Source organism: Cherax quadricarinatus, chromosome 10 (genome assembly GCF_038502225.1).
Source record: "Cherax quadricarinatus isolate ZL_2023a chromosome 10, ASM3850222v1, whole genome shotgun sequence".
Classification (NCBI taxonomy): domain Eukaryota; kingdom Metazoa; phylum Arthropoda; class Malacostraca; order Decapoda; family Parastacidae; genus Cherax; species Cherax quadricarinatus.
Window position 1 is genome coordinate 31,947,812 of NC_091301.1, and position 18,107 is coordinate 31,965,918.

General features: G+C 39.3%; 1 protein-coding gene across 1 annotated transcript in view; it reads left to right on the forward strand.

Annotated features, from left to right (window-relative positions):
- Positions 1–2,922: 2,922 nt before the first annotated feature.
- LOC128688028 (cytosolic 10-formyltetrahydrofolate dehydrogenase) overlaps positions 2,923–18,107 on the forward strand; it is a 45,833-nt gene continuing 30,648 nt past the window's right edge. The window contains exons 1-2 of the mRNA XM_053775699.2: positions 2,923–3,138; positions 8,668–8,787. Coding sequence (XP_053631674.1) covers positions 3,031–3,138; positions 8,668–8,787 — 228 coding nt within the window. The 5' untranslated portion in view covers positions 2,923–3,030. The remainder of the gene's footprint in view (positions 3,139–8,667; positions 8,788–18,107) is intronic.

An 18,107-nucleotide genomic window follows, 5' to 3' on the forward strand; every position in this document is an offset into this window, starting at 1 on the left:
TTGTAATGACACCAAAAGAATGAAATTTGATGGAAAACTGACGGAGTTATGCTCTTGCGAAGTTAGCGACCTTGGCGATATTTATGAATCAGCGATTTCGCCCACTTTGAGCCCTATTTTCGGCTAATTCCATTGTTCCACTCGACCAAACTCATAACTATTTCTTTACAACTTCATTTTTTCTATTGATTGAATAAGAGAAACTGCCCATTTACCAATTTCAACTACCCAGTAATGTGGTCAGAAATTTGCAATTTGGCCAATTTCACGCAAATTATAAAATATGCCAATTTCAAAATAGGGTCCAGAATGAGCAGTGCAGACATTCCTGGCTCTAAAATAACATTTTTTTTTGTTCATCAGTCATGTCTCCAGGCTCCTCTGATATTACTCTTGCTTTCTATTTTAAATTTTTATTCAAACAAAAAATAGAAGATTTACTGTTATACAGACTACTGCAGTATTGTAATAGTTGTATAAATAATCTCAACCCATTTATGACTGCATATTAGAATGGCTACTTGGACATTTATTGGAAAATGACATCATTTGTTTACTTTTGAACATCGGCAAAAATCAAACATTTCTCCTACTTTGAGCTCCATTTCAAGGTTCTTTTCATAGTAAAACCAATCAAAATCACCTCTATTTCTACTATATGTTTTCCATTCTATCAAACGAGACCAAGAAAATGAGAATACAACCATAAATACTATATGAAAATAGACCACAATGTCAGCATTTTAATTAAAAAAATACGGTCCTTTTTTTTTTTTTTCTCATTATGCACTGTGTGCTGCAGGATTTTTTTTTTATATGGAGCACACTGACCACACAGACCCATTCTCTCGCATGTGGGTCTACCAGCTTTCTCCTGCTTGATTTGAAGCCGCTAGAATTTATGAGTATGTATACTTCAAAAACGGTGGCTTGTAAGACGTATATATATGACCAAAACAGTCAAAGGGTTAAGGACAACTACAGATAATGAGAGTAAGTCTATTTTGTTTTGGATATGTTCATGGTTTTCATATAGCTGATGATGGGGTGTGTCAGGGAGATAAGATGTTTTTTAACAGTAGTTTTTAAAATGGTGGTAGAGTTTGCGGTTCTAGAATTTTCAGGCACGGTGTTCCAGATTTTAGGCTCTTTTATATAAATCAAATTTTTGTAGAGATTTAGCCGAACACGAGGAATGTCAGAGATTTTTGTATCTGGTATTGTGTCTACGGGTCCTGTTGGAACTATCAAGAAAGTGTTTCAGTTCAGTGTTAATTTTAGAATTTATGGTTCTGTAAATGTAGGTTGCACAGTAGTAGGTGTGAATGTTTTGTACACTGAGTAAGTTTAGGTCTTTGAAAAGTGGGGGAGAGGGTGTTGTCTAGCATTGGACTGTGATAATTCTTACTTCAGCTTTTTGTTGGGTTATTATTGGCTTTTGATAGGCTGCTGCTGTTGATCCCCAGACACAAATAGCATAGGTGAGGGAGGGATGAGTGAATAGTATAGTGTAAGTAGTGTAGTAACATATCTTGGAGAGGATTCCAACTGTTTTTGATACTTTTTTGTTTTGTGCTGGATATGGGTGTTGAATTTCAGGTTGTTGTCAAGGTGCAGGCCCAGGAATTTGCCCTCATTATGTTTAGCAATAAGAGTGTTATCAGTCATAATGTAGAAGGTTTCGTGAATATTAACTCTTAAACGGTCCAAACGTATATATACGTTCACGTGTGTAGCGCCCCAAACATATATATACGTTTTCTTTGTCATTCATTCAACATTGCCACAATAAACCTGAGTCATCTAGACATGAGAGAATGGGTGTGCACACTCACTGTGCGCCATATTAAAATAATTTGGGATGCCTGGATACCATATGCTCTTTTTTCCTATTAAAAAAAAAAAATTCTCAAAAAATTTGGGGCAGTACGCGAGTGAACGTATATACAGTGGACCCCCGCATAACGATTACCTCCGAATGCGACCAATTATGTAAGTGTATTTATGTAAGTGCGTTTGTACGTGTATGTTTGGGGGTCTGAAATGGACTAATCTACTTCACAATATTTCTTATGGGAACAAATTCGGTCAGTACTGGCACCTGAACATACTTCTGGAGTGAAAAAATATCGTTAACCGGGGGTCCACTGTATACGTTTGGACCGTTTAGGGGTTAAGTGTAAGTTTATTAGCAGTCATCCAGGTCAATATTTTTACTAGCTCTTTGTTAACAAAAGTGTTGAGTGAGGCAAGATTAGGGTGGGAGATGACATGCATCATGTGATACATTAGGAAGATCATTGATGTATAAGAGGAAGAACAGGGGACCAAGGACACTTCCCTGTGGTAGTCCAGTATCTAGTACTCTTGTTGATGAGGTTGTGTCCTTCATAGAGATGTAATGATGCCTGTTAGTAAGGTAGGAGTTGAAATATGTAAGTGCATGACCTCTTATACCATAATGATCAGGTTAGTGGAGTAGGATGCTGTGGCCTACTGTATCAAAAGCTTTCCTTAGGTCGATAAAGAGTCCTAATTTGTATTCATTTTTTTCAAGTGCTATGTAAAGTAGGTCTGGCATTTTTTTTTACAATTGCATGGTTTGTGCTTTTGCTTTTTCTGAAGCCAAATTGGCAGGGGTTGAGGATGCTTTGTGCTGTTAAAAAGGAATATAATAAAAAAACTTAAGGTTTTAAAACTACAGTCATTATTGAAGATCACCATTTGGTTATATACTTTTATTATTACAGTTTGCTTTCTTAGAACCCCAGAGGTATTCAGTTACATAGAAATAGTGATCTTTACAAAGGAAAATGAGAATATTACATTATCAGATTACCAGAACAGTAATGAATGATTTGCATTTGTACTTTAAATACTAGAAGACAAAATATTTGTTTTTACAAATTCTATATTTGTGTACCAACATCAACTTGACTTGCAGGTAGTGTGTGTGGTCAGGCCATTGCTGATCATCCTGATGTACGTAAGCTAGGTTTCACTGGCAGCACAGAAATTGGTCAAGTGATCATGAAGTCATGTGCTGTGAGCAACTTAAAAAAGGTCTCACTGGAACTTGGGGGAAAATCACCTTTCATCATCTTTGCTGACTGTGATCTAGACAAAGCTGTTCGCATGGTAAGTGATTACCCATTTGTAGTTGTGGGAGCAGAGATATGTTTGTAGTTCCCATCTTCAGTATTTAGCCTGTTATAAAAAAATTTGTCTCCAGTGGCTGTAGCACTTGTGATATATAATGCTCTGGTTATGAAGGAAAACTATTTTATGTCCTATTAGCAGCTTTTTTTTTTTTTTAGTTGGAAACTGTCTTAGCTTATCTCAGTGTTTTTTGTAACTTAAAAATATAATTTATTGTGTACAGATGTTCCTCGCTTTATGATGGTTCAACTTATGATATTTTGACTTTACGATGGTGCAGTAGTTTTCCTAATCTACTACTCTAAGAACCGCAGCATATGCATTCCATTTATTATTGTTATGTTGTTGTCCCTTATTACTTTGATAGTAAGGTTCTCACTACATGTCCTAGTGTGGGGTAGCTTTTTACTTAGAGACTATCAGTCTAGGGTAATACTTATATTAATGATTGATCATCCTCATTGTCTCTGAAAATGCTTTCACCAGCCCTCTTCACAGGATATTTAAACTGCTTCTATAAAAAAATATAACTGTATTCTCAATAGATATGTACAGAATATACAGTATACAAAACATAAGTCTACACACTCCTTAGCTGCTCTCCCACATGGTGCATCTCAGCAACTTTGCCCTTCTCTCTTCATGACTAATCTCTGGGCTAACCAGTGTTTTGACACACTTTAGTCACTCTGGGTATGGTGGCCACAACTTAAGTTTTAAAAACTCACCCCTGGGGCACACATAATGCCCAAAAAATAGAAAGAAGGACCCAGAGGTCCTACCAGCTTGAAGTCAACAGAGAGAGGGAGAGGGAGGAGCCTAGAAAAGCTCCTTCCACACCCACCAAAAAACAAAAGACTGTTGCCAAGCACAATTCTCTAGTTACCACAGCTCTCCCACACCTTAATTTAATTCTACAAAAAGAAATACAACTTTATAAACTACTTATTTAAACTGTGTGTGTCTATAGTATAACCTGTTATATTGAGAAAAATAGGCTTGACCCAGCTGCCTCTCAGTCCCTAAGAGTGATCTTCCCTATGGGCCATTTAAGTGCTGTGTCCCCATCAATTCAATATAATTAGGTATTCCAGAGTAACTGCTACTTATAAACACATGTTGGGTCCTATAGCCCCATAACAATTATCACCATAACAAGGAGGCCTCAACGACATTAGCATTATCAAATGGTATACAATACCGACAGGTTGGTAGATAAGACACATAGGCAACGATTACATCGTCTTCACATCTCTACTGCTCCTGCCTAATTTCTGTACTCGACTGAAGAAGCCTACTGTGTAGGCGAAACGTTTCGAAATAAAGTTGCCTAAATGTTGCCTATGTGTCTTATCTACCAACATTAGCATTGTTTGAAGACTGGTGAAAGAATATTGTTGTCAACACAACATACCCTTCAAGATTCTCTTTATTTTAGATAATTCTCCAGGACATCCACAGCATCTCGGTGACCTGCATCCTGATGTAAAGGCTATTTTTTGCTGCCAAACATGCCCATACTCATCAGTGACAGTAGTAATTTATTTACTTTATTATCATATCATATACGTATTCACATTCAGTTTACAACACTTTCAACTTGGGATGAGTTCATCGAAATATAACCTCATTATAAGTCAGGAAGTACCTTATATCTTTATTGTTATATAAAGTACACTGTGACTAACCATGACCTCTAAAGCAAGTACTACTAGTGTTAAGAGGAAGTGTTTCTCTATCTCAAATATCAACAAGTAGGGCAGTGAAGTTTCTCAGCTTCTCCAACTCAAAATTAAAATTACAGTATTCTGGGCCACCACCATGCAGTCTCAGCAAAACAATTTTATTTGTCCAATGCAAAATATAAAAAAATGACTTTGCTGTACCTTTAACTCTTTTTTTATTTTCACTGTATAATTCCTATGAATTTAGTGTTCCCCCCTCCTGGAGCTTACCTGGAGAGAGTTCCGGGGGTCAATGCCCCCGCGGCCCGGTCTGTGACCAGGCCTCCTGGTGGATCAGAGCCTGATCAACCAGGCTGTTCCTGCTGGCTGCACGCAAACCAACGTACGAGCCACAGCCCGGCTGGTCAGGAACCGACTTTAGGTGCTTGTCCAGTGCCAGCTTGAAGACTGCCAGGGGTCTGTTGGTAATCCTCCTTATGTATGCTGGGAGGCAGTTGAACAGTCTCAGGCCCCTGACACTTATTGTATGGTCTCTTAACGTGCTAGTGACACCCCTGCTTTTCATTGGGGGGATGTTGCATCGTCTGCCAAGTCTTTTGCTTTCATAGTGAGTGATTTTCGTGTGCAAGTTCGGTACTAGTCCCTCTAGGATTTTCCAGGTGTATATAATCATGTATCTCTCCCGCCTGCATTCCAGGGAATACAGTTTTAGGAACCTCAAGCTCCTCCATGATAATAATTTTTATTTTCAATGTTTAGTGCAGTCGGACCCCATATCCGGTGATCCGGTACCTGCAGTGTATATTAGCCCAAAAATAGAGGTTGGAATTTGACATTTCGTTTTTTTATCATTCAATTTCATTAATTATTTTACTATTTAAATAAGAGTACATAAAACTTGGTCATATAAAATTTCATTAAGATCGGTCAACAAACAAATGAATAAAAAATATACTGAAACTTGGATTTGGCAGCAAACTGGCAGATACTGGCACTGCAAAAGTTGTCGTCATATTCTCAGCAGCAGTAGCAGAGCAGCAGTGGGTGGTGGGTGGTAGTAGTGAGTGGTTAGGAGTGGTGATGGGTGGAGTTTAATTTCTCAGTTAAGCTTTATCATAGGTATGTATGTAAACAGTAGGCCAAGATTTTTTTAATTAAGGTGGAGGAAGTCACACTCAGGCTGGTGGGTATGAAAACGGATTAAGCTTACCAAAAAATAGTTCAGTCTGGCAACATTTTGTTGTTAATCTCATTTTCACACAATGTTTCTGAAGAAAATAATATAATAATCATAAGTAATAATAATCATATTAATTAACCCTTTCAGGGTCAAGAGGCCCTCTCCTAAACTTGTTCTCAGGGTTGAAAATTTTCCAGAAAAAAAAATTATTTTTTCTTATGAAATGATAGAGAATCTTTTCCTTATCATAATGGCACCAAAAGTATGAAATTTGATGGAAAACTTACGGAATTATGCTCTTACGAAGTTAGCGGACTCGACGCTGTTGATGTATTGGCGATTTCGCCCACTTTGAGCCCTATTTTCGGCCAATTCCAGTGTACTAATCAACAAAAATCATATCTATTTTGCTAGAAATCCATTATTTCTATTGAATGAGTACAAGAAACCACCCATTTACCGATTTCAACTATCCAATAAAGTGGTCAGAAATTGGCAATTTTGCCAATTGGCAGTTTTGCCAATTTTACACAAATTTCAGAAGATGCCAATTTCCACATAGGGTCCAGAATAAACAAGACAGACATTCCTGGCACTAAAATAACATTTTCTCTGTTCATTAGTCATGTCCCCAGGCCCCTCGTACATCTCTTTTGCTTTCCATTTTGAATTTTTATTCTCACAAAAAATAGAAGATTTACTGTTATGCAGACTACTGCATTAGTGTAGAAATGGTATAAATAATATCAGCGCACTTGTGAAAGAACATTAGACTCACCAGTTGATGTGTATAAGATGCTTGGCATGATTTGTTTACTTTTGAACTTTAGTAAAAATTGAACATTTCTGCTACTTGGAGCTCAATTTCAAGGTACTTTTTATTATGAAACCAATCAGAATCATCTCAATTTCTGTAATATGTCTTCCATTCTATAAAATGTGACCAGGAAAACTAAAATACAACCATAAATACCATACGAAAATACACTGCAAAGTCGCTGTTTTAAACCAAAAACACGGTCGGAGTTTTTTTTTTCTCATTATGCACTGTGTGCTGAAGGATTTTTTTTTTATACTGTGCATACTGACCACATAGACCCATTCTTTCATATGTAGGCCTACCAGCTTTCTCTCACTAGATTTGAAGGTGCTAGAATTTAGGCGTACTAGTACGTCAATAACCCTGGTGTGTAAGCCATACCAGTACGTTGGAAACCCTGAAAGGGTTAAATAATGATTATTATTATTACTGAATATAATAAAATCACCATTTAGCAATATCACAGAGGCATAGAAATGCTTTTGACGCCATGACGTAAAGAAGCATGTAACTCTGAGGTGTATAAAGTTCTATATTTGTGCTATTATTGACAATTTTATTATTTTAGGTATCATTTGTTTTTCAGAATTATATAAGAAACACTCTGCATATCATAAAAACTTATACAAACAGCCTTAAGGGAGGAAACTGAGATGATGGGAGATGGGTGCCTGCACTGTCTGGCAGTGAGGCTAAGGATTCTATGTTGGTACATGTCTAATACCTTACCTCATGCTACATTGATAAACAACCAATCACCCAGTGCCATACCTCAGCCACACACCTCCCACACCAACTGCTCATTCAACCCCTCCCCCCTATAGCCACACCCTTGCTGTACACCCAGCAACAACCTACCCATACCTCCTGCCCCTATAATTTCCCCCAAGGCCACATGCCTTCACCCACACCATCCCAACTAACAAACTACCCCTCCACCTCCCCCCCATGTTTACACCTAAACCAGTCCCCCACAACCACCATTCCTTCACAGCCACAGAGTCCCTGTGACCTCACCCACATGCCTTACCTGACCTTTCACCCTAACATGCCATCCACATACCTAATCACTTACCCACCATGCTTATTACCACTAACTGCACAATCAGTTACCCCATCACCCATCATCCAATCACCACCCACACCAGGCCACTGACAAGCACACCTTTCACCCACACCACTCCCCCACAGCTTCTAGCTCACAGCCCCATGCCCACACTTTACCCATGTTTTCACAGCCCAAATACCCTAACATGTCATCTGCATGTACTGCTAGTCATGTAGCCAGCAGCCTTCTCAATTATTGCCCACACCAAGTGCACATTCACCTGCTCAGTCACCCATCATCCACACTACCACCCACATGTTCACCATCACACCTTCTCATTGCTTCCAGCCTCCATCCCTACACCCCTCCAAAACCCACCACTATACATATGTAGCAGGTCCTTGTAATGTTACCCCCACAGATATGGGGGTCATACTGTATATCTGTAAATTGTGTACTGTACTGTATTTTGTATACAGTAGAGTACAGTATAGTTTTTTTTTTTTGTTTTTTTTTTTTATAAAGATTTACACGACACTTTACATTGCCAGACACTCTCTTAGTCCAGTAAATCAAACTCTTACTGTATCTAGGAATTAGTCAACTTATGGATAGCACCTTAGGGGAGGACTGGAAGAACCTCACCAGAAAAAAGCCATAATACTTGCCCTAAAAATGTCTTCTTCTTGGTAACCATATTTAATAATGACTGTAAGTGGTTGATGTATGGACTTTGGTATAGAATATGAATTGAACAATGATTTATTTTTCTTAGGGTATGAGCAGTGTCTTCTTCAACAAGGGTGAGAACTGTATTGCTGCAGGAAGACTTTTTGTTGAGGAGTCCATCCATGATGAGTTTGTGAGTCGAGTCATTGAAGAATGCAAAAAGATGGTATGTTGAAGATCTTAGTTTCATGTAATTAACTAAATGTGTTGAAATAAAAAAAGATGTACAACTTAAGCAAACTATGATCAATTTCTTTAGTATTAAGTAGTCTGTAAGCCATTAAATTAAGTCTGCCCCTCTGGGGATCTTCATTGACTTACGTAAAGCTTTTGATACAGTTGACCATGACTTGCTCCACGTAAAATTGTCACACTATGGTATTAGAGGTTGGTAGACAGCAACCGCCCAGGGAGGTACTACCGTCCTGCCAAGTGAGTGTAAAACGGAAACCTGTAATTGTTTTACATGATGGTAGGATTGCTGGTGTCCATTTTTCTGTCTCATACACATGCAAGATTTCAGGTACGTCTTGCTATTTCTACTTACAATTAGGTCACACTACACATACATGTACAAGCATATATATACACACCCCTTTGGGTTTTCTTCTATTTTCTTTCTAGTTCTTGTTCTTGTTTATTTGCTCTTACCTCAAGGAGGTCTGGTCACAGACCGGGCCGCGGGGGCGTTGACCCCCGGAACTCTCTCCAGGTAAACTCCAGGTAAAACCTCAAGTCTTACCTCAGCAACAGAAGCCAATATGTGTACGCAAATGGGGCAAGCTCTTCCGCACAACCAATTACAGTTGGTGTCCCACAGGGAAGTGTCCTTGGCCCTCTTCTCTTTCTCCTATACATAAATGACCTACCAAATGCTTCGCAATTACTCAAACCCACACTTTTTGCAGATGACACCACATACGTCTTCTCTCACCCGAGCCCAGTCACGCTAGCCAATACTGTAAACACCGAATTACAGAAAATATCTACCTGGATGAGGACTAACAAACTTACACTAAACATTGACAAAACCTACTTCATTCAGTTTGGTAGCAGAGCTACAGATGTACCTCTTAACATAACGATAAACGGATCACCTATCACAAAGCTAACAGAGGGAAAATTCTTAGGAATCCACCTCGATAATAGACTCAAATTTCATACACATATACAACAAATTTCTAAGAAAATTTCCAAGACTGTAGGCATACTATCGAAGATACGGTACTATGTTCCACAGTCAGCCCTCCTGGCCCTCTATCACTCTCTTATTTACCCCTATCTTACCTATGGAATTTGTGCATGGGGCTCAACAACAACTAACCATGTCAGACCACTAATTACCCAACAAAAGGCTGCAGTTAGAATGATAACAAATTCTCAATACAGGCAGCACACTCCACCAATATTCAAAACACTCAACCTACTCACCATACAAAACATCCATACTTATTATTGCACTTATTACATACATAGAACACTTAACTCTGATATTAACCCTCCCCTCACACATCTCCTTGCCAACCTCAACAGAACACATGACCATAATACAAGGCACAGATCACTCTTTGATGTTCCTCGTGTCCATCTCACGCTATGCAAAAACTCAATGCACATAAAAGGCCCTAAAATCTGGAATTCATTACCTGTAAATATAAAAGAAACACTACCTGTTTATAAATTCAAGTCTCTTCTCAAAGTTCACTTACTCACTCAAAACCAAATAACTACTGAATAACTGAACCATATAAATTGTATATCCTAAATGTTACTCACAATTATATCACACAAATGTTAAACCTAACTTTGTTATTTTTTTAAATACACTACCTAACAGAATACTCCATTCTACTGAATGAACAGCAATGCATGCAACCATATGACCTGTCTTTGTAATACTCATTTGTATTTTATAGTTATCTGTTTACAATAATGTCTTATCACTGATTTCATCATTGCTTAGTTAATCTTAAGTTAATTGTAAGCCAGCCCATAATGCTATGCATATAAGTGGCTTTGGCATGCTGCTCTTACCTGTATTTTTTTGTACCTCTGTATGTATGCTAAATTTCTAAATAAATAAATAAATAAATGCCTAGGCATGATAGTGGCTCTCTTTGCACTGCAACTCATTATTGTAATTTCATAATCTGAATGTAATCTTGCAAAGAAATAAAATTTGATTTGATTTGATGTCATTGACAGACTCTTCATCCAAGGAATTGGAGCTACTCTCCTTGGATCAGAATTGATCGCTTCTCATTTCCCAGGCACTGCATTACTCCTATGAGCTCAACTCTTCCATGACTATTTCTTTTTTTTTAACATGTCAACCGTTTCCCACCAAGGCAAGGTAACTCAAAAAAAGAAAGAAAAACCCAAAAAGAAAGAAAAAACTTTCACCATTATTTAACTCTTTCACCATCACATACATAATCACTGTCTTTGCAGAGGCACCCAGATTTGACAGTTCAGATGTCCCTCCAAACTGCTTGTATACGAAACCCCTCCTTTAAAGTGCAGGCACTGTACTTCCCATTTCCAGGACTCGAGTCTGGCTAACTGGTTTCCCTGAATCCCTTCACAAAATATTACCCTGCTCACACTACAACAGCTTGTCAGGTCCCAAAAACCATTAGTCTCCATGCACTCCTATCTAACATGCTCATGCACACTTGCTCGAAGTGCAAGCCCCTCGCCCACTAAACTTCCTTTACCCCTTCTCTCCAACCTTTTCCGGGCCGACCCCTACCCCACCTGCCTTCTCCTATGGATTTATATGTTTTCCAGGTCATTCTTCTTTCCATTCTCCCTAAATGACCAAACTAGCTCAACAGCCCCTCTTCAGCCCTCTGACTAATAATTTTAGTAACTCCACACTTCCTCCTAATTTCCACACTACGAATTCTCTGCATAATATTTACACCACACATTGCCCTTAGACAGGACATCTCCAATGGCTCAGCCACCTCCTCACTGCAGCATTTACAACAAATGCTTCACACCCATATAAGAGTGTTGGTACCACTATACTCTTGTACATTCCCTTTTTTGCCTCCATGGATAACATTTTTTTGTCTCCACAGATACCTCAATGCATCAGTCACCTTTATTCATTCATCAATTCTGTGGTTAACCTCATCCTTCATAAACCCATCTGCTGACAAGTCAACTCCCAAATTTCTGAAAACATTCACTTCTTCCATACTCCTTCCCTCCAATGTGATATCTAATTTTTCTTTATCTAAATCATTTGATACCCTCATTACCTTACTCTTATCTGTGTTCACTTTCAACTTTCTACCTTTACACACCCTCCCAAACTTGTCCACTAACCTTTTCAACCTCTTTGGAATCCCTCAAAAGCACAGTATCATCAGCAAACGGCAACTGTCAACTTCCATTTTATATTTAATTCCTAATAATTTAACCCCTTGACTGTCGCAACCCCAAATCCTGAGGTGTCTCCTGGTGTCGCAAAACTTCTGAAAAAAAAATTACTTTTTCTTATGAAATTATAGAGAATCTTTTCCCGATTGTAATGTTACCAAAAGAATGAAATTTGATGGAAAACTTATGGAACTATGCTCTCGCGAAGTTAGTGACTTCAGCGATGTTTACGAATCAGCAATTTTGCCTACTTTGAGCCCTATTTCCGGCTAATTCCATTGTTCCAGTCGACCAAACTCATAGCTATTTCTTTAGAACTCCATTTGTTCTATTGATTGAGAACAAGAAACTGCCCATACACTGATTTCAACTACCCAGTAACATGGTCAAAAATTTGCAATTTGGCTAATTTCAAGCAAATTAAAAAATATGCCAATTTCAAAATAGGGTCCAGAATGAACAGTGCAGACATTCCTGGCTCTAAAATAACATTTTCTTTGTTCATCAGTCACATCTCCAGGCCCCTCTGATATTACTCTTGCTTTCTATTTTGAATTTTTATTCAAACAAACAATAGAAGATTTACTGTTATGCAGACTACTGCAATATTGTAATAATTGTGTAAACAATGTTAACCCATTCATGACTGAATGGCTAGTTGGACATTTATTGGACAATGACATCGTTTGTTTACTTTTGTACATCGGCAAAAATCAAATCTTTTCCCTACTTTGAGCTCCATTTCAAGGTTCTGTTCATAGTAAAACCAATCAAAATCACCTCCATTTCTATAACATGTTTTTCATTCTATCATATGAGACCAAGAAAACGAGAATACAACCATAAATACTATATGAAAATACACCACGAAGTCAGCGTTTTAATTAAAAAAAAATGGTCGGAGTTTTTTTTTTTCTCATGCACTGCATGCTGCAGGATTTTTTTTATATGGTGCACGCTGACCACACAGACCCATTCTCTCACATGTGGGCCTACCAGCTTTCTCCTGCTTGATTTGAATTTATGAGTAGTATATATACATCAAACACGGTGGCTCGTAAGACGTATATATATGACCAAAACAGTCAAAGGGTTAATCCCACCCCTCTCCCCAACACCCTAGCATTTACTTTCTACAACCATGGTTACATGACACATCCCTGTCTAATGCCTACTTTTACTGGGAAGTGCTCTCTCTCTCTCTCTCTCTCTCCTACACACCCTAACCTGAACCTCACTATCCTCATAAAAACTCCTTACAGTATTTAGTAACTTGCTACCTGTTCTGTACACATGCAACATGCCACATTGCTCCCCTATCCACCCTGTCATATGCCTTTTCTAAATTCATTAATGCAATGAAACGTTCCCTACCTTTATCTAAATACTGTTCACATATATGCTTCAATGTAAACACTTGACCTACACATGCCTTACCCATTCTAAAGCCTCCTTGTTCATCTGTCCTACCTCTAATTCTTTCACTAATAGCCCTACCATACACTTTCCCTGGTAGTATACTAAGTAAACTTGTTCCCCTGTAATTTTTACAATCTCTTTTGTCCCCGTTCCCTTTATATAAAGGAACTATATACGCTCTCTGCCAATCCCTAGGTACCTACCCCTCTTTCATACATTTATTGAACAAGAATACCAACCACTCCAACACTATCCCCCCCTGCTTTTAACATTTCTGTCATGATCCTGCACCTCCCCCCACACTCGCATCCTGCTCTTCTTCACTCTTAAAATATGTTATACCTCCCTGGCCATTGCATGAAATTACTGCCTCCCTCTCTTCATCAACATTTAAGAGTTCATCAAAATATTCTTGTCGTGTTCCCAATACCTCCAACTCTCCATCTAGTAACTCCCTTTAACCTCTTTTATCTCTCTCCAAAAATTTTTTTATTCAGCAAAATTTGTTGACATTGCTTCACTACTCTATCATTTGCTCTCCTTTTGCACTCTTTCACCACTCTCTTCACCTTCCCCTTACTCTCCATATACACTCTTCGTATATCACTTCTACTTTGTAAAAACCTCTCATAAGTGACCTTTTTCTTTTATCACACTCTTTACCTCATCATTCCACCAATCACTCCTCTTTCTTCCTGCAGCCACCCTCCTATAGCCACAAACTTGTGCCCCACATTCTAACACTTCATTTTAAAACTATCCCACCCCTCTTGAACCCCCCTCACACTACCTGTACTTGCACTAGCCCACTTTTCTGCCAATAGTTGCTTATATCTCACCCTATCTTCCTCTTCCCTTAGTTTACAAACTTTCACCTCTCTCCTACTTGCTGTTGCCATTTTCCATTTTCCCCATCCGTCCCTTACTCTAACTGTAACTACACCTAAATAATGATCTGATATATCTGTTGCCCCTCTATAAACATGCACATCCTGAAGCCTATCCATCAGCCCTTTTTCCACCAATACATAATCCAACAGACTACAGTGGACCCCCGGTATTCGATATTAATCCGTTCCTGAGAGCTCATCGAATACCGAAAATATTGAAAACCGAATCAATTTTCCTCATAAAAAATAATGGAAATCAAATTAATCCGTGCAAGACACCCAAAAGTATGAAAAAAAAAAAAAATTTACTACAATAACAATAAAATAATTGACACTTACCTTTAATGAAGATCTGGTGATGATTGATGGGATGGGAGGAGGGGAGAGGTGTTAGTGTTTGGAAGGGGAATCCCCTTCCATTAGGACTTGCTACCTCAAGTCCTTTTCTGGGGTTACTTCCCTTCTTTTAATGCCACTAGGACCAGCTTGAGAATCACTGGGTTTCTGTCGCACAACATATCTGTCCATAGTGGCCTGTATCTCCCGTTCCTTTATGACATTCCTAAAGTGTTTCACAACATTGTCAATGTAATAGTCACCAGCACGGCTTGCAATAGCTGTGTTAGGGTGATTGTCATTAAAAAAGGTTTGCACTTTAAGCCACATTGCACACATTTCCTTAATCTTTGAAGTAGGCAACTTCTTCAATTTCTCTATCCCCTCCTCCGAAGCAGTTTCCTCAAGTGTGGCCTCTTGCTGTTGAAGATGATCTATCAGCTCGTCAGTGGTTAGTTCTTCACTGTCCTCCTCCACCAACTCTTCCACATCCTCCCCACTAACCTCCAACCCCAGGGACTTCCCCAATGCCACAATGGATTCCTCAACTGGCATAGGATTCTCAGGGTTAGCCTCCAATCCTTCAAAATCCCTTTTGTCTACACATTCTGGCCACAGTTTTTTCCAAGCAGAGTTCAAGGTCCTCTTAGTCACTCCCTCCCAAGCCGTACCTATAAGGTTTATACAATTAAGGATATTAAAGTGATCCTTCCAAAACTCTTTTAGAGTCAGTTGAGTTTCTGTGGTCACTATAAAGCACTTTTGAAACACTGCAAGGCTCCAGGCGGACATCAACCAAATCTTTCAGTGGGCTGCAGAAAACAATATGAAGTTCAACGATGAGAAATTTCAATTACTCAGATATGGTAAACACGAGGAAATTAAATCTTCATCAGAGTACAAAACAAATTCTGGCCACAAAATAGAGCGAAACACCAACGTCAAAGACCTGGGAGTGATCATGTCGGAGGATCTCACCTTCAAGGACCATAACATTGTATCAATCGCATCTGCTAGAAAAATGACAGGATGGATAATGAGAATCTTCAGAACTAGGGAGGCCAAGCCCATGATGACACTCTTCAGGTCACTTGTTCTATCTAGGCTGGAATATTGCTGCACACTAACAGCACCTTTCAAGGCAGGTGAAATTGCTGACCTAGAAAATGTACAGAGAACCTTCACGGCGCGCATAACGGAGATAAAACACCTCAATTACTGGGAGTGCTTGAGGTTCCTAAAACTGTATTCCCTGGAATGCAGGTGGGAGAGATACATGATAATATGCACCTGGAAAATCCTAGAGGGACTAGTACCGAACTTACACACGAAAATCACAGACCGGGCCGCGGGGGCGTTGACCCCCGGAACTCTCTCCAGGTAAACTCCAGGTACAGTTTCTTGAAGTTGGAAATGACCTGCTGGTCCATGGGCTGCAGGAGAGGAGTGGTATTAGGAGGCAAAAACTTGACCTTAATGAAGCTCATGTCCCCAGAAAGTCGCTCTGCCAAGTCTGTAGGATGACCAGGGGCATTGTCTAATACCAGGAGGCACTTAAGGTCTAATTTCTTTTCAGTTAGGTAATTTTTCACAGTGGGGGCAAATGCATAGTGTAACCAGTCATAGAAAAAGTCCCTAGTGACCCATGCCTTACTGTTTGCCCTCCACAGCACACACAAATTAGCCTTGAGGACATTGTTTTTCCTGAACACTCTGGGAGTTTCAGAGTGATACACCAATAAAGGCTTCACTTTGCAATCACCACTAGCATTGGCACACATGAGAAGAGTAAACCTGTCTTTCATAGGCTTATGTCCTGGGAGTGCCTTTTCCTCCTGAGTAATGTAGGTCCTGCTTGGCATTTTCTTCCAAAACAGGCCTGTTTCGTCACAATTAAACACTTGTTCAGATTTCAAGTCTTCACTGTCTATGTAATCCTTGAATTCCTTCACATATTTTTCAGCTGCTTTTTGGTCCGAACTGGCAGCCTCACCATGCCTAATCACACTATGTATGCCACTACGATTCTTAAATCTTTCAAACCAACCTTTGCTGGCCTTAAATTCACTCACATCACCACTAGTTTCAGGCAATTTCTTTACCAAATCGTCATGCAACTGCCTAGCCTTTTCACAAATGATCGCTTGAGAGATGTTATCTCCTGCTATCTGTTTTTCATTTATCCACACCAATAACAATCTCTCAACATTTTCTAACACTTGCAGTCACTGTTTTGTAATCACAGTTGCATCTTTTGCAAGAACAGCTTCCTTGATTGCCATTTTCCTGGTCACTATAGTAGAGATGGTTGATTGGGGTTTATTATACAACCTAACCAGCTCCGACACACGCACTCCACTTTCGTACTTTGCAATTATCTCTTTCTTCATTTCATGAGTCATTAGCGACTTTTTTCTCGAAGGGTTGGCACTAGAATATGGAAGCACCATACACAGTGATAATATGGATAATATGGAATGTACCAAATGAATCCTTAGATGCGCGCACACTGGCTGGCTTGTAAACACTGGCACACACGGGGCAGTTCAGGCCACACATGGACACGTCTCATACGAATCGTATCGAATACCAGGTTTTCAATCGAATACCGAGGAAAATTTTTTGCGATATAATGCATCGAATACTGGATTTATCGAATACCGATGCCATCGAATACCGGGGGTCCACTGTACTTTCATTGTGTGCTGTATCATATATACTTAACTATTGTCTTTTTCATAAAATATGTATTACTTATTACCAAACCTCTTTCTACACATAGTTCAATTAACCCTTTCAGGGTCCATGACATAGTTCTACCGCTTTGATTTGTGGGTCCTAACCATAGAACTACGCCAAAATTCTAGCGGCCTAAAATTTAGCACAAGAAGGCTGGTAGGCCTACATCTAACAGAATGAGTCTGCATGGTGTGTGTGTGCCATAAGCAAAAATTCTAGGCACCCACATGGCATTGTGGGAACGCCGCTTCTGAAAGCTTTGTTCACCATGCCTCGCTGCAAGGCAGCTCTCACTCTTAGGCGAATTGGGATTTTTCTCTCCCTAACTGATAGTTCTGACTCTGATGGAAGTGGAAATGAAGAGGAATTCTATGGTTTTGATCGATTAATGAGTGAAAGCAATGACCAGGATATCAAAAACAGTGCAGAAAATCCTGATGATCCTCAACCTTCTACCTCTGATGTGGGCATGTTTCAGTCACATTCAGTTGTACCTCATCACAAGAGAAAATAATATTTTCACGTGGCCAGGTCTCAGACTTGAGTAATGGTGATGATAGTGATGTGGACTTCAAGTTTATTGCTCTTGATCATTCAAGTAGTGATAGTGATGAATCATATTCGTCAGTGAAGCGTCAGTATATATGCCACCTCATGCGCTTGGGTAGTGTTTCCTATGCAGTGCCAGAGGGATGGAGTACATCCCGTGGCC